At 32.6% G+C, this 14,839-nt stretch overlaps 1 protein-coding gene across 2 annotated transcripts in view; it reads left to right on the top strand.

Moving 5' to 3' along the window:
* Positions 1-9,683: 9,683 nt before the first annotated feature.
* The window catches only part of LOC131800957 (trehalase-like), a 28,846-nt gene continuing 23,690 nt past the window's right edge, over positions 9,684-14,839 (top strand). For both annotated transcript variants that reach the window (XM_059118847.1, XM_059118846.1), the window contains exon 1: positions 9,684-10,030. In XM_059118847.1, the coding sequence (XP_058974830.1) occupies positions 10,008-10,030 (23 nt within the window). In that variant the 5' untranslated portion in view covers positions 9,684-10,007. The remainder of the gene's footprint in view (positions 10,031-14,839) is intronic.

Raw genomic sequence — 14,839 nt, 5'->3', positions numbered from 1 at the left:
TTTTTTAATTATTTTTTAATACAAAAAAAATGCTAAAAAAACTATGAATTAAAAAAGTTGTATTATTATAAAAAAAGTAAAATATTTTTAATAATAATATATTTTTAATATATTAGTATATTTAAAATAATCTTTTTTTAATTATTATCAATTTATTTTCTTTTCTGCTAGTCTTTATTTTGAAGCCCAAAACGCTTTACATGTTACTCTCAACAACAAATGTCACTTGACGTGTTTCAAAGAGAATCCCAAACCGGATGAGGAGATGATAGAGATAGAGTGCACACCATGAGAGCAAACTACTGAGACTCACACAAATGCCGGTACAGTCTGACTCTCCATTGAAAATAACACCCAGCCATATGACAGAAAACATAATGACAGATGTGTGTGACTGATTGTTTGCTTGGCTGCAAATACCAGTTTCAAATAAAGAAAACTATAGTTGAAACCTCGACAGAAAGCTAAGCTAAGCTATGTCGTCAATGGGTTTAGTCATTGATAAATTTGTTTTTATAAAAACAAAATAGAAAAAAACAACAACAATAAAAACTATCTGACATCATCGATGCACTGTGGGTGAGTATGTACGCTTTCACAAAATTACCAAAAACAAAATGGATTAATTATTTCACATGATGTTGTTTGCCGAAAAGCAGTTACAACAACAAACCAATAACAATAATGGGTAAATGAGTACACCCGAAAAAAGTTTTTCTAAGATTTTTCTACATCGTTTAAAGTTTGTTTAATCCTATTTACAGCTCTAGACTTTTCATGCATTTGCATTGGTTTCTTCTGGGGCAGTGGATATTTTTAGAATTTTCTTTTTTTTAGTTTTTTTTCCTGAGTGTATAAACAATTATGAATTTGGTGTTAACTGAACTCAAGCACTAATGAATGCAATAAACTGAACTGAATAACAGTTTAACACTTGTTGAAGTCAGTCAATATTTGCATGTGAATTAGTAGCGTAATTTCTGGATTCATGTGAAACTGTAAACAACATGATCAGTATTTTTTTGGCAAAATGTTTTGGGAAAAATACGAAAATTGAAAATCCAAATTATATAAAACAGAGTTGGATAGAGGCAGCCTTTCTTCTAAGTCCGATAGTTTTTAAAATAAAAATGACTCATTTGTACTACTTTGTATTTTTAAAACGAAAATGTTTATCATCTAAAAAATAATTCAAATAAATAGATTATCACCTAAAAGTTTCAAACATTTTTGCGTCAGCAAAAAAAAAAATATCACCTGTTTTTTAATCAACTCAAGTTACTGGATAATTCTTTTTGAGTAGCTCAACTGTCAAAATTCGTGGTCTCTCATTTATTCTCTTCATGAGCCAAAAAAAAAACACCTTTTTTTAATCAACTCAAGTTACTGGATAATTCTTTCTGAGTAGCTCAACTGTCAAAATTTGCTGGCTCTCAATTTTCTGCAATTGTTTTTGTAAAATAATTTTTGAGTTTATTTTGATGATATTTTTGCTTAAAAATTATTAAATTCATATTATTTTGCCCATCTATGTTCAAGATCAAACAAAGGCAACAACTTTCAATTAATTTTTCATAAAAATATATATACATTTTTTAAATATCGTGGTAACTCGACCCATTGTGCAGAATGATTACACTCATACATCAAACCTTTTTTAAAAACTACGCATTAACTTATTCCCTTCCATTCGCTTGATGACGATGACCCATTACCCCTAATTTAAAGTAAAAAAAAAAATGAATGAAAGAAAAAAGAAATGATTCGTCATCCAATAAAGTCCTTACTTTGTAGTTGTCCTTAAGCAAATATTTGTTGTGTTCCGTTCTAATAACTATGAACTCTGTAACCAGGGGTGCTCAAGAAGAAATATCTCTTTTCAGTCAAATTTCTCTTTGCTTATTTAAATCAAGAACAAAACAGTGTTAAGTCCTTATTTATACAAATATTTTTTATCCATTTGCTTTATAAATTATTTTGGCAAACGTTCGTGTTTAAAAACAATTAAATAGAACCGTAAACTATAAAGAAAAACAGAATTTTAATTTTCTCTTAAATTATATCTTTTTTCTCTTCATGTTCTAGAACACCGTTTTGAGCACCCTTGCTGTAACGTACCACCTTGAGTGCACATTCATGACTCTCTTTGTATGGCGTTCTCTTAAGTCACGAATTACGGTTTCTCTCATTGCCTCTCTCTCTACACCTTTTTTTCTCTAGGAATGTTCATGGTTATGCTTAACAAAATGAATAATAGACAACAGCAAACAACGATTTCATAAGAAACTAAAAATGAAACAATGATTTAATTAATTTTTGCGTGACTAATTTATTTGCTGCTGCTGTCATTTGCATTGTTAATTTAAATAAATGATTGTATGTTTCCAAAAGCGTTACTTTATTTCAAGGCATTTAAGTGAGTGCTGGCAATACTGCTAATCTGTGGACATATGGCAATGCCGCCATTTCTGAAAGCTTGCAATGTGTGTAGTAGTACATGGCTGCAGAAATGCAAAACCTGACGCAGTCATTACACAAATCATGTGGGAAAGTTCTTAAAAAACGTTATTTGCAATAAAATCATTTAAAAATGTATCAATTTGACACCTTAAGAAATGAAAGCCTGTAGGATAAGTGGGTAAACAGTTAAAGAGAATTTTCATACAAAGAAACAAGAATTACAAAGCTTCCAGCACAATTAACTGCGAATTTAAGTCATATTGGATTTGTGGATAAACTGTAAAAAGTAATTTTCAAATGAAAGGGACAATGGGTGAGAGCTTGCAATGTGTAGAGTACTTGGCTGCATAACTGCAACACTTGACGCCGTCATTTTAAAAATTATGCGGCAAAGTTCTTTATAAACGTTTTTTGCAATAAAAGCACATTAAAATGTCGCAATTTGACACCTTAAGAAATGAAAGCCTGTAGAATGAGTGGATAAACAGTAAAAAGGAATTTTCAAATAAAAGAAACAAGAATTACAAAATTGCAAACACAAACAGCTGTGAATTGAAGTACAATGAAGACAAGGTAGCCTAACTTTGAAATAAGTGCAAGTATAGAGGTCTACCTATGGTAGAAGAATATAAGTAGATGCATCAACGCTTGGGAACATTGATATGTCAAAAAATGTTTTTCAAATATAAGTAGATTTTTATATGTTTTCTTATACGACGTCAATCGGAGGTCTAAACCATGGGTCTAATGGCTTGTAATGTCAAAATTACTATTAAAAAAACCAAACAACTTGTAGTGTTGACTCGTCCATGGTAGAAGAATACAGGTAGATTTTTCCAAAAGTAAATAGTTTTTTACATGTTTTCTTATACGACGCCAATCGGAGGTTATTATGAATGCATTTTTTTAACAATTTTTACAAATGTCAATATTTTTTCAATCAAAATTTTCAATTCCAAAATCGGTTTGACAGTTCATTGTCCCAGCAGCGGTGTCGATGCCATGATTAAATGCATTTTTTATTTGATGTCCCTTCATTGTCAAATTTTATGGTACTTCCTTAGATATGGGCGTACAACTGGCAACAAAATTTGTATTTATTTCGGATCAACAATTTTTTTTTAATTCTCACGACTTTAATAGCCTCTATGAAGATGAATATAAAACTAAAATATTAACCTCATAAGAAGGCTAGAATTCATTATGGAAGATCGACATTATGGCGTCATGTTTTGTTATGGTACAAAATTGTCGTCCCGCGTTTTCATTCTGTTAATGTTTTATAGAGTATTTATGTCAACAGACACATATTTGTGTAAAAACTAATAATTATTCCCTTCAATCAAAGCGGAAACGACAGACGACTTAATTTTTTGACGACAGACGACTTAACTTTTTGATTTTGAGAAAAAAAGTTGCCACTCGACTTGCGTAAATAGTTATGGAATTATTAATGGTAAAATTAAGAGGGTAACCGTTTTTTAAAAATTATGCATGTGACAAAATCTTATTGCCTAAATACATTTTCATAAATTCAATTTATTCTACTCAAATCAGAGATCGGAATATATTGAAAACAAGTTTGATGTTCCCTCATTGTCGAATTTTATGATACCTCCTTAGATTTGGGCGTACAACTGACAAGAAATTTTTTATTTTACCACTGATGACTTACTTTTTTGATATTACCTCTGAAGCGATTTCTACTAACTTTGCCATAGGAAGACTTCAAGCTGTTTATGTACTCTCACCTTTAAGATGAGCAGCTTGAAGTCTTCGCATGGCATATTTTGTGACATATCATAAAGGAATGTCAGAGCCGCACTCGAATCCTGCCGTCGTTTCCCCTTATAATTTGTCATTAATATGCCTAGCCATGATGCTATGCTGCTTATGTACCCCCGCCTTTACTGTTTTATTAAAGAAATTTCATAGGCTTCGCTTTGTTTTGGATAAAAAAATATCCGGGTTTTTTTGAACGACTTGGATTTTTTTTTAATTTGTTCCCTATTCCGTGGAAACAAGAGTGAACATACAATGTGTGGAAAATATCAAATGATTTATCTCAGAATTATGCACACAAATTTGTGTGTGTGTAAGTATGTAACCCTTCTATATAATTACGTCGAACGATAAAAAAATGAAGCCCACAATTGTTTTTTTTTTGTTGGCATGCAGTGTAATTCAATTAAATTACATTACATTTCTCACTTAATTCATGTTGCTCTGTGACTGTGACTCTGCAGCCCTCCTCCATATGGCTGCGGCAGCCAGCTTACCCAAAAGCCGGAAATCTTAATTTAACTTACTAAGTTATCTGGACATTTTACTTAAAAAAAAATAAAGTAAACGCGCACAAATCAATTCGATAATATCAATGCTAAATTAAGAACAACCAGCAGATCTGGATTGATAGCGGAGGCGCATACAAGCAAATCCAGGGCAATGTGATTGCAAGCAATCATGCCTTTCCAGAGGAAAAGATTCAATTTATCGCAATGAGATTATGACGCAAAAAAATTGAAATTGAAAAAAAAAATAGAAAAAAATGAAATATTAGTCGAAAAAAGTTGTTTACTGCGATAACCGATTTTCCCCTTATGATATCGGCCAAAATTCGAGTTTCTCGTAGGTTCTGGAACAGACCATTATATAAAAATTAAATTAAAAGAAGATAAAGGTGAGGGTACATAAGCAGCTTGGCATTATGGCTAGGCATATTAATGTCAAATTATAAAGGGAAACGACGGCAGGATTTGAGTGCGGCTCTGGCATCTCTTTATGATACATATGCCAAAAAATATGCCTTGCGAAGACTGAGCTGGAAGGTCCCCCTTCCAGCTGATTACCAAACGATCTGTCAATTAAATTTTGAATTCGCTTCAACCAAAACAAACTTCAAAATCATGGTAGAATAATACAAGTAGTCGCATCGCATAGCTGCTGGGACAATGAACTGTCAAACCAATTTTCAGAATTGAAAATTTTAAATGGAAAATTATTCAAATTTCTAAAAATTGTTGAAAAATGCATATCCAAACAACCTCCGATTGGTGTCGTATAAGAAAACTTATAAAAATGTACTTATTTTTGAAAAAGAAAAAAAACAAGCGTTGATGCGTCTACCTGAATTCTTCTACCATGCAGCAGAGGTGTTAAGGTGCAAGCACATAAAGAGCTTTTTTCATCTGGCTCAAGTCACCGGCTGGCATCTTTGAAAAAAAAAACAAAGGACAGTAGGGCCAAAATCGAACTAAGTCAACCTAGGACTTCTTTCTTACTCTACGAAGAAGACTTAAGCCAGTCAGAGAAGCGTTGTATGTATTTTCACCTTTACACATACAAAAATTGACAACAAACATATTCGCCACAAAATTCTTCTGTCAAGGCGAAAATATTTATTTTCGCCTCAAGCATGAATTTTGACATTTCATCTGATAAAATAACAGCTGTTTTTAATATTAATTCACTCGAAGGAAGACTTTTAATTGGGCCATGACTTCAAGCGGCTTATGTACCCACACCTTAAGGGAAAAATTTCAAAAGCCTAGTCATTTTTTTAATCCACGGCCTTACAGAAGCTTAAAAATGATGATCCTTTAAAATGAGGTTTTCATGTAATTGAATACAAGTTAATATTTTTTTAACTTGTTTTGTGACACAAGTTTTGTAAAGTTTTGTTTTCATTACAGCCACACTTCTCAATTTGATAATTAACCTCAAATAATCTGCGGTTTTTTTTTAGTTGAGATCGATGTATTACTAGAAGTGTTATCGCGGTTTTTTTGCAATTGCCAGATATGTGATCTATAATTAACGATTGGAAAAGTTTTGAATTACATTTAAGATGTGAACGATTAGAGGTCATTGTAAATCAATGATACTGATATCGTAACAAGCAGTGCAGTTATAAATTATCGTAGGTTACCATTTATATATTAGCCATTATTAAACATAGGTTCTCTACAAACTCACATTTACAGGATGAAATGAAAAAAAAACTGCAACCAACTTCAGACAGCTGTCATTTCAAAGCCACACGTCCGACAACTGTTAAAATTATTCCAGTGACAACTCTTTATATTGTTTACAAGCGTACAAAAGCATTTTGGTGAGCATTTTCCAGAAAAAAAAAACTTATTCGTGATGGGATTTAAGCTTGATTTCAAAGTTCGCTTCCCTAATAAAAATATTACTTCTTGGGAACTCCTCTAATACCATTGTGTCATCTGGGCCTAAAAACAGCTGGCCACACATCAATTCCAGGTGGAGTAGTTGCTTAATTTATATTTAACTGTAAAATATAACTAGCTACCCATGTAAAATGATCGCAATCGCATTATTTCAACTAGTTACCACAACCACAAACTATTTACACATGCCTGCTTATCACTTCGTCCAAAAGGCAGAGACGAGCCCCCATATAATTTACTTGATATCGTTTATTTCTGTTGCTCAGTGACTATTCTTGCTCTCTTCTCATCAAAATAAATATAATCGTCATCTGAGAGTGGAGGGAGTTCACTAACACCAATGTGCGCATTAGAACAGTGATGCTAACTAGACTTTTCTTTTATCGTTCTCGTTCACTCTGCCACACATTGTAAGTTTGTCATTGAAACAAAATTTAATGTCATGTTGTTAAATGTCAATGGAAATTATTGCTGGAATGTTGATTTTATCACAAATGATATAATAACACAGTGTGTGGAAATTAGCAACTGATTTATTGTGTGACAAAAATTGTTCACTTATTTTTCAGCGTTTTTTTCTACTTTGAATGAAAATGTTTCACACAGTGGAGGTAAAAAGTTTGAAGTCCTTGATTAAGAGGAACATTTATGAGAATGTTGGAACCATGGTACAAAAATACAGGTAGATTTATCAACGCTTGGAAACATTGGAAAACTGCAACTAACTTAAGACTGCTGTCATTTCTAAGCTACTCGTCCGACAGCTGTTAAAATTATTCCAATGACAGCTCATTATATTGTTTACAAGCGTCGTACAAAAGCATTTTGGTGAGAATTTTCCAGAAAAAAGTTATTCGTAATGGAATTCAAGCGTGATAGAGTGTGATTTCTTTATATTTGGCTGGAAACCCACAAATGGCTATCGTTAGAGCACTCCAGCATTTAAATGTGAATAAATCTTTTGTGTCTCGTACCATCGCTAGTTAACGCCAAGGACGTGGACGGAAGAAAACAGCAACATCACCAGAAATGGTTCGAAAAGTAAAAAAGCGACTTGATCGAAACCTCCCGCGTCGCAGTGGCCGAAAAATGGCTCGTGATCTGAACATATCGCAATATTCCATTCGGCAAACATTGAAAAATGAATGGAACTCGGGGTAAAGCCATTGAAGTTCAAAAAAGTGCAGGAACTTACACCGCCACGGAAAGAAAATAGACTCAAAGGAGCTAAAGAGTTGCTTCGCTTGGCCGAAAGTGGTGAACTGCTGAATTTGGTCTCCCATGAGAAAACATTTGTTGTCAAGCAGTTTGTAAACAAACAAAATTATCGTGTTTACTAGCCAAAAAGGTCAGTTGAAAATGTGCAACGACTTCGGTGGATCAGCAGAACTCAAGCGCCGGCCATGGTGATGGCGTGGGCCGCCATAACAGCCTATGGTCGCTCTCCGCTCGTATTAATCGACCATGACATCAGAATAAATGCCGAATATTATTGCGAAAATATTTTGGAGGGTATATTAAAGCCTGGGCACGCAAACATTTTGGTCACAGACATTGAACATTCCAACAGGACTCGACACCATTGCACTCAGCACGCGCCACCCAAGAATGGTTACAAAATGAGGTTCCTCGCTTTATTTCCAGAGCACAATGGCCACCAATCCGTTAGACCGTATTATGCCTGGAGTATTTTGGAAAGCAAGGTTGACACTTAAAAAATACCAAAGTGTCGATCACCTCAAGCAAGCCCTTCGCCGGGAATGGGCCAAAATGCCGCAGGGCAACATTCGGGCAGCGTGTGACGGTTTCATTGGCCGTTTGAAAGCCATAATCCATGCCAAAGGTGACCAATTCGAACAAACCTAAACTTATTCTAAAATTTAATGCTATTTCCGACATTTTCGCTTTCATTCAATAAAATTAAAAAAAAAAAAATAATATTATGGCGTTTGACTTTCTTGCAGTTTTTTTATATCTCACCCTGTAAACATATGATTCTATGCGTTTACGTCATGGCAGAATAATACAGGTAGATGCATCGACGCTTGGGAACATTGATATGTCAAAAATTTTAAAATGTTCTTTCAAATATAAGATTTTTAGATGTTTTTTTATACGACGCAAATCGGAGGTTGTTATAATAGGCATTTGGCAACAATTTTTACAAATTTCAATTAATTTTCATTCAACATTTTCAATTCCAAAATCGGTTTGACAGTTTGACAGCTACTTGTATTCTTCTACCATGAGTTTACGTCATGGTAGAAGAATAGAGGTAGATGCGTCGACACAGCTGCTGGGACAATGAACTGTCAAACCAATTTTGGAATTGAAAATGTTGAATGAAAAACTATTTAAATTTGAAAAATTGTTGAAAAACGCGAATTATAATAGCCTCCGAATGAAGTAGTATAAGAAAACATATAAAAATCTACTTATATTTGAAAATAAATTTAATTTCTTTGACATATCAACGCTCCCAAGCGTTGATGCATCTACCATGGTTTACGTTCTTAATTATACCATGTTTACAGGGCTCTACATTTGTCTTTTTTTCTGAGCTTCAGGCTCTCAGTTTCTCCTCGGTGTGGGTACATTTCTATTTTGGTGTCGACTTTTTTTAAGATTCTTTCCTAGTCTTGGAGATTTTCTAATGCTTCCAATGCCTATTCAAACGTTTTTAAACTTCTTTTTCCCACTGTAACATGACGGAGTCAAAACCAGTTGAAAAAAAACATGAATAAATGGAAGGGAAAACCATGGTTCCCCTCTCTCATTCTCATATCCAATCTAATCTTCTCACCAATACGATAAACACTGAGATCCCCAGATGTTTTGGGGGCGCTCAAAGTGCAAGTAGTTTTTTTGTTGTTGTTCTTTTTTGACGTTGACCTGTTGTAAACAACATGGGGCTGAACACGTCATGGGGAGATCTCTCTTTCTCTTTTCTTACATTCGATTGTGGTTAATGAGAGATGTGTAAATGCATTGCTACCAGTCGAACGAACCAACCAACCATTCATTTATTTAGAAGCGAACAAACGTTTTTGGCCATCATTCCACGGCAAGCAAGCAAAGCGAAGAAATGCAATAAATAGTTCTGTTTTGAAATTGCAACGGTAAAATAGTGTGCTTTAAAGAACAAAAAAAAAAATCAAAAGAGCAAAAGAAAGAAAAAAAATTACATTGTGTTCGGACTATTTTTAAAAAAATTGTTTCTAAAAGAATAATAAAAAATTAAAACAACGAAACTCTCTTTACAAACAAGTGTGGTACAGTTGTCAAGCAAGTCATTGTAACGTCAACACGCATTTCTGTTTTTTCGTTTTGTTGGTACTTTGAACCAGTTTCCCAATGGAATCCAAATCCGACTTAAGGTGAGTATTTTTGTTTTCTTTTTTCAAAATCAAAAAGAAAAAATATTTGCAAATGCTTGCATAATTTTATTTTTTTTTTAACAAAATAAAAGTAAGAATTGTTATGCAAAAACAAAGAGAAAAGTGAAATCGCAATTGCCACAGATGCAAAATGAAATTTAAAAAAAAAAAAATAGAAGAAAAAATGTGTGTGCGAGTGTGTTGGCCTGCATTGCAATGCGTTGAAATGCATGCACAAATGTTTACCATATGGAAAACGTGACATTTAGCAAGATATCATGCCATTGAAAAATACCAAAATAAAAAAACACAAAAAAAGTTTTAAATTGCAATTCCTTTAAAATTGCAATTCTTTGTTTACCCTTTGTTGTTGTCCTCCCAGCCGGTATGCTTTGTTTACTCATCCGCTCGCTCTCTTTCTATGTTTCTCTTTGACAGTGCCAAATAATAGCGGGGTTTTCTCAACTCCACTTAAAATGAAGTTATAAAACTGGCTGGCCACACATCAAATTTCATTTACAAATTAAGAAATGTAAAAAAAGGGAAAATTATTTATTATTCCTTGAAATTATTCATTGACATTTTTATAAAAAGTAGACACAAACTATATTAATATATCGTTAATATAGATAAACTTGACACGTTTAAAAATCTTGAAAAAAAATACTTTAAGAATAAAGGTTTTATCTTAGTAGCAAATAAAGGTTTTATCTTAAAAACAGATTTTAAGCCCAAAAAACTTAAAGAATCCAGGAAGCATCAAAAATCGTTAAAAATGGGGAATGTTTAAAAAAAAAAGTAGAAAAAAATAATGCTTTATTTACACACCCGCTCTCTATCTATGTTTCTCTTTGACAGTGCCAAAAAATAGCGGTGTTTTCTCAATTCCAGTTAAAATGAAGTTGTATAACTGGCTGGCCACACATCAGATTTCAGTTACATATTAAGAAATGTAAAATAAAGGGAAAATTATTTATTATTACTTATTGAAATTTCTATGAAAAAGTAGACACAAATTATATTTTTAATTAGGTGTAAAAAAATAATTAATTAATATAGACAAACTTTATATTTTTAAAAATATTGAAAAATATACTTTAAGAATGCAGTAGCAAAAAAGGTTGCCTTGAAATTGTCTTAAAAACAGATTTTAAGCCCAAAAAACTTAAAAAATCCAGGAAGCATCAAAAATCGTTAAAAATGGAGAATGCTTAAAAAATAAGTAGAAAAAATTTATGCTTTATTTACACACCCGCTCTCTATCTATGTTTCTCTTTGACAATGCCAAATAATAGCGGGGTTTTCTCAACTCCAGCTAAAATGAAGTTGCATAACTGGCTGGCCACACATCAAATTTCATTTACATATTAAGAAATGTCTATAAAAAATGCAAAATTATTTATTATTACTTTTTGAAATTTGTATAAAAAAGTAGACACAAACTATATTTTTAATTAGGTGTAAAAAAAAACGAGTAAAAAACGTTAACTTTCAATACCCTAGGGTAAAGGAAACATTTTTTTATAAAAGTAACACCGTTTGCAAAAGCCAGTTAAATTCTTCAAAAAAAAAAAAACATAAAATGATGGGGTCATACCAAAACGGGAACCTCTATAAGCAATTTTTGTTCAAGGACTGTCAACTATCAAATCTTCTAAAATACCAAATTTGAAACAATTATGTGGATAAATGTGACTAGGATTATCAAAATACCGAATATCGTTATATGTGCGCAATAAGAAAACGTGGACCTATACATACAAGGTTTCGCCACCGGAGCTAAAACTCATTATGACCAACAAATTTCAATTTTTAGTCAAATCCGCAAAAAAAAATGTGCAAAAATCATCAAAATAGCGAATATCGGGAGGTACCGTTGTATGGGGTCTACACCAAAACGTGGCCCTATACATAAAATGTTTCGCCACATGAGCTAGAACCCATTATGACCTACAAATACCAACTTTTAGACAAATCCGTGGAAAAATGTGGCGAAAATTATCAAAATGCTGAATATCGGGAGTTACCCTTATATGGGGGCTATACATACAATATTTCATCACACGAACTAGGACCCATTATGACCTACAAATACCAATTTTCAGACAAATCTGTTAAAAAATGTGGCAAAAATCATCAAAATACCGAATATCGGGAGGTAACGTTATATAGGGACTACACCAAAACGTGGACCGATATATCTCATTTTCAATACCCACCATCCTAGATACAATACAAATTGTTCTGCTAAATTTTGACGCTCTACGTCTAATAATGTGGGCTGTATCGTGATTTCAACAGACCAACAGACAGACCGTCTACGACGAATATTTAGGGACATTACAAACGGAATGACAAAGTTTATACCCTCCTTTTCAAATTGCAGGGTATAAAAATACCAAAGTGTCAATCACCTCAAGCAAGCGCAATCGCCGAGAATGGGCCAAAATATCGCAGAGCAACATTCGGGCAGCGTTTGGCGGTTTCATTGGCCGTTTGAAGGCCATAATTCGTGCCAAAGGTGACCAATTCGAACAAATCTAAACTTATTCCAAAATTTGATGCTTTATCCGATATTGTTTGCTTTCATTCAATAAAAATTAAAAAAAAAGGTAAAAATTAGGGCGCTTCACTTTGTTGCAGTTTTTTTATCTCATCCTGTAGTTTATCGCTCTAAAATTTCTTAAATGAAAATTTCTTAAAAATTTTCACCATTTGTCAACTTAAAAAAATGCTCTTAAAATTCACAATTTTTAGTCTTAAATTCTAGATTTTTATAGGGATGCTTTTTTGCTAGACTTTTTGTTTGTTTTTTTTATTTTATTTTTTTTTTTCAGAAAAATAAAACATCTGCATTATTTCAAGAAAAAAATGCCAGATGCCTGTCGCATGCTGCACCAAAAATAAACAAAGAAATTAGCGCCAGATATTTTGTAATTAACTTGTTTTTCATTATTCACTTGAATAAACTTTGCAAAACAATTGGTCAAAATCATGCAAGCTCATGTAATACTCATGTCCCAGAAGACCAATTAAAGGGGGGTTCGATTGAATCGCGTGACAAAAACAATTTCATTGTTCTTTTCTCTTTGTCGAAAACAATCTCTCTCTCAGTTGTTTTAGCCATCTGGTATATATTTCAGACAATGTGGCAACCTTATTAGAAATGTTGAGAATTAATGAGAATAATAATTAGAGAAAAGAGAGTAGTAGAACTTTTCACACTAAAATTTGTTTTTTTTTTTTTTTTGGCATGTCACTTTGTTGACATTTCTGTCAAAAGTGGCTTTATGTCTAGTGGCTTTGAAATGACAGCAGTCTGAAGTTGACTGCAGTTTTTTCATATCACCCTGAACATTTCTTGCTTTCCTTTCGGACTTTTAAATAATTTTTCTATGCCTCATGGAAGAATCTATACTCTGTGGAATTATTAGGTGGTTATAATTTTCGATATTTTTTTCAACACCTAAAAATTATTGAGAATAATTCATTTTTAGAATTTTTTAATTTATAACCTTTTTCATATAAATTTAAATAAAAACTAATTAAAATTTTTTGCATTTCTCAAATTCAAATTTCTTACTTTTGTAAATAAAATTTGATGTGTGGCCAGCTAGTTTAACAACTTAATTGTAACTCATGGTAGAAGAATACAGGTAGTCGCATCGCAGCTGCTGGGACAATGAACTGTCAAACTAAATTTGAAATTGAAAATGTTGAATGAAAAGTTATTTACATTCTTAAAAATTGTTGAAAAATGAGTATCATAATAACATTCGATTGGCGTCGTATAAGAAAACATATAAAAATATACTTATTTTTGAAAAAAAAAACATTTCAAAACTTTTGACATATCAATGTTCCCTACAGGAACAAAGGTAGATACATCAAGGCTTGGGAACATAAACCTCCTCAAAATGACAAGAAAATTTTGGAATTCAAAATTTTTAAATGAAAAATTATTTAAATTAGTCAAAATTCTTGCAAAATAAATATCATCACAACCTCTGAAAGGCGTCTTATAAAAAAATATTTAAAAATCCATTTTTTTAATTTTTTAAATATTTTCGATATATCAATGCTTACAAGTCCTGATGCATTTACCTGTATCCTTCTATCATTTTATGTGGAGTTCATTTTGTTTCCACTTTTTTTTTTGTCATAATTTCGTAAAAAACACATCGAGTATACCCCCTGTTCTAAAATGACGGATCTACAATGTAAAGAGGTTACGATTGCTGACATATCGACATACATGTGGTCGAACACATGACTGGGTCTATACAAAACTACACTCATTTACTTAATTACTCTCACTAATTTGATTTGTAATTTATATTTTTATACAGTCGATCGATTGCCTACCAGTGAGTAAGCTTAACTAATTGCCTCAAGATAAAATAGGAGCTTTTTTGTGAATGATAGAGGAGAGAAGTTCGAATTTCCATAAGTTCGGATTTCATATAAATTATTTTACAACTCAATGCGGAAAAAGAAAATTATAAAACGTGGAGGGGAAATCCATTGCTTGATCGTGGATTTTCGAAGTGATAAAATCGGTTTTTTTAAGAAATTTTTATGTCATCAAATCGGGAATTTTCTAAGAAATTTTAAAGTTGGGAAATCATAAATTAGCTAGAGACATCTTGAAACCATTTAATTTTGAATTTTATATGCAATTTTTAAGTCTGAGAATCGTGGATTTTTTATAAGAGGTCAGCTGAAATGCGCAAATTCAGCGTCAGCTGAAATGCGCACCTTCGGTTGACCACCAGAGCTCAAACGCCGGCCATGGTGATGGTGTGGGCC

The sequence above is a fragment of the Musca domestica genome, unplaced genomic scaffold, assembly GCF_030504385.1.
Source record: "Musca domestica strain aabys unplaced genomic scaffold, Musca_domestica.polishedcontigs.V.1.1 133, whole genome shotgun sequence".
Taxonomy (NCBI): domain Eukaryota; kingdom Metazoa; phylum Arthropoda; class Insecta; order Diptera; family Muscidae; genus Musca; species Musca domestica.
Note: the sequence above shows the minus strand (reverse complement) of the source record. Positions and strands in the feature narration are given on the sequence as shown.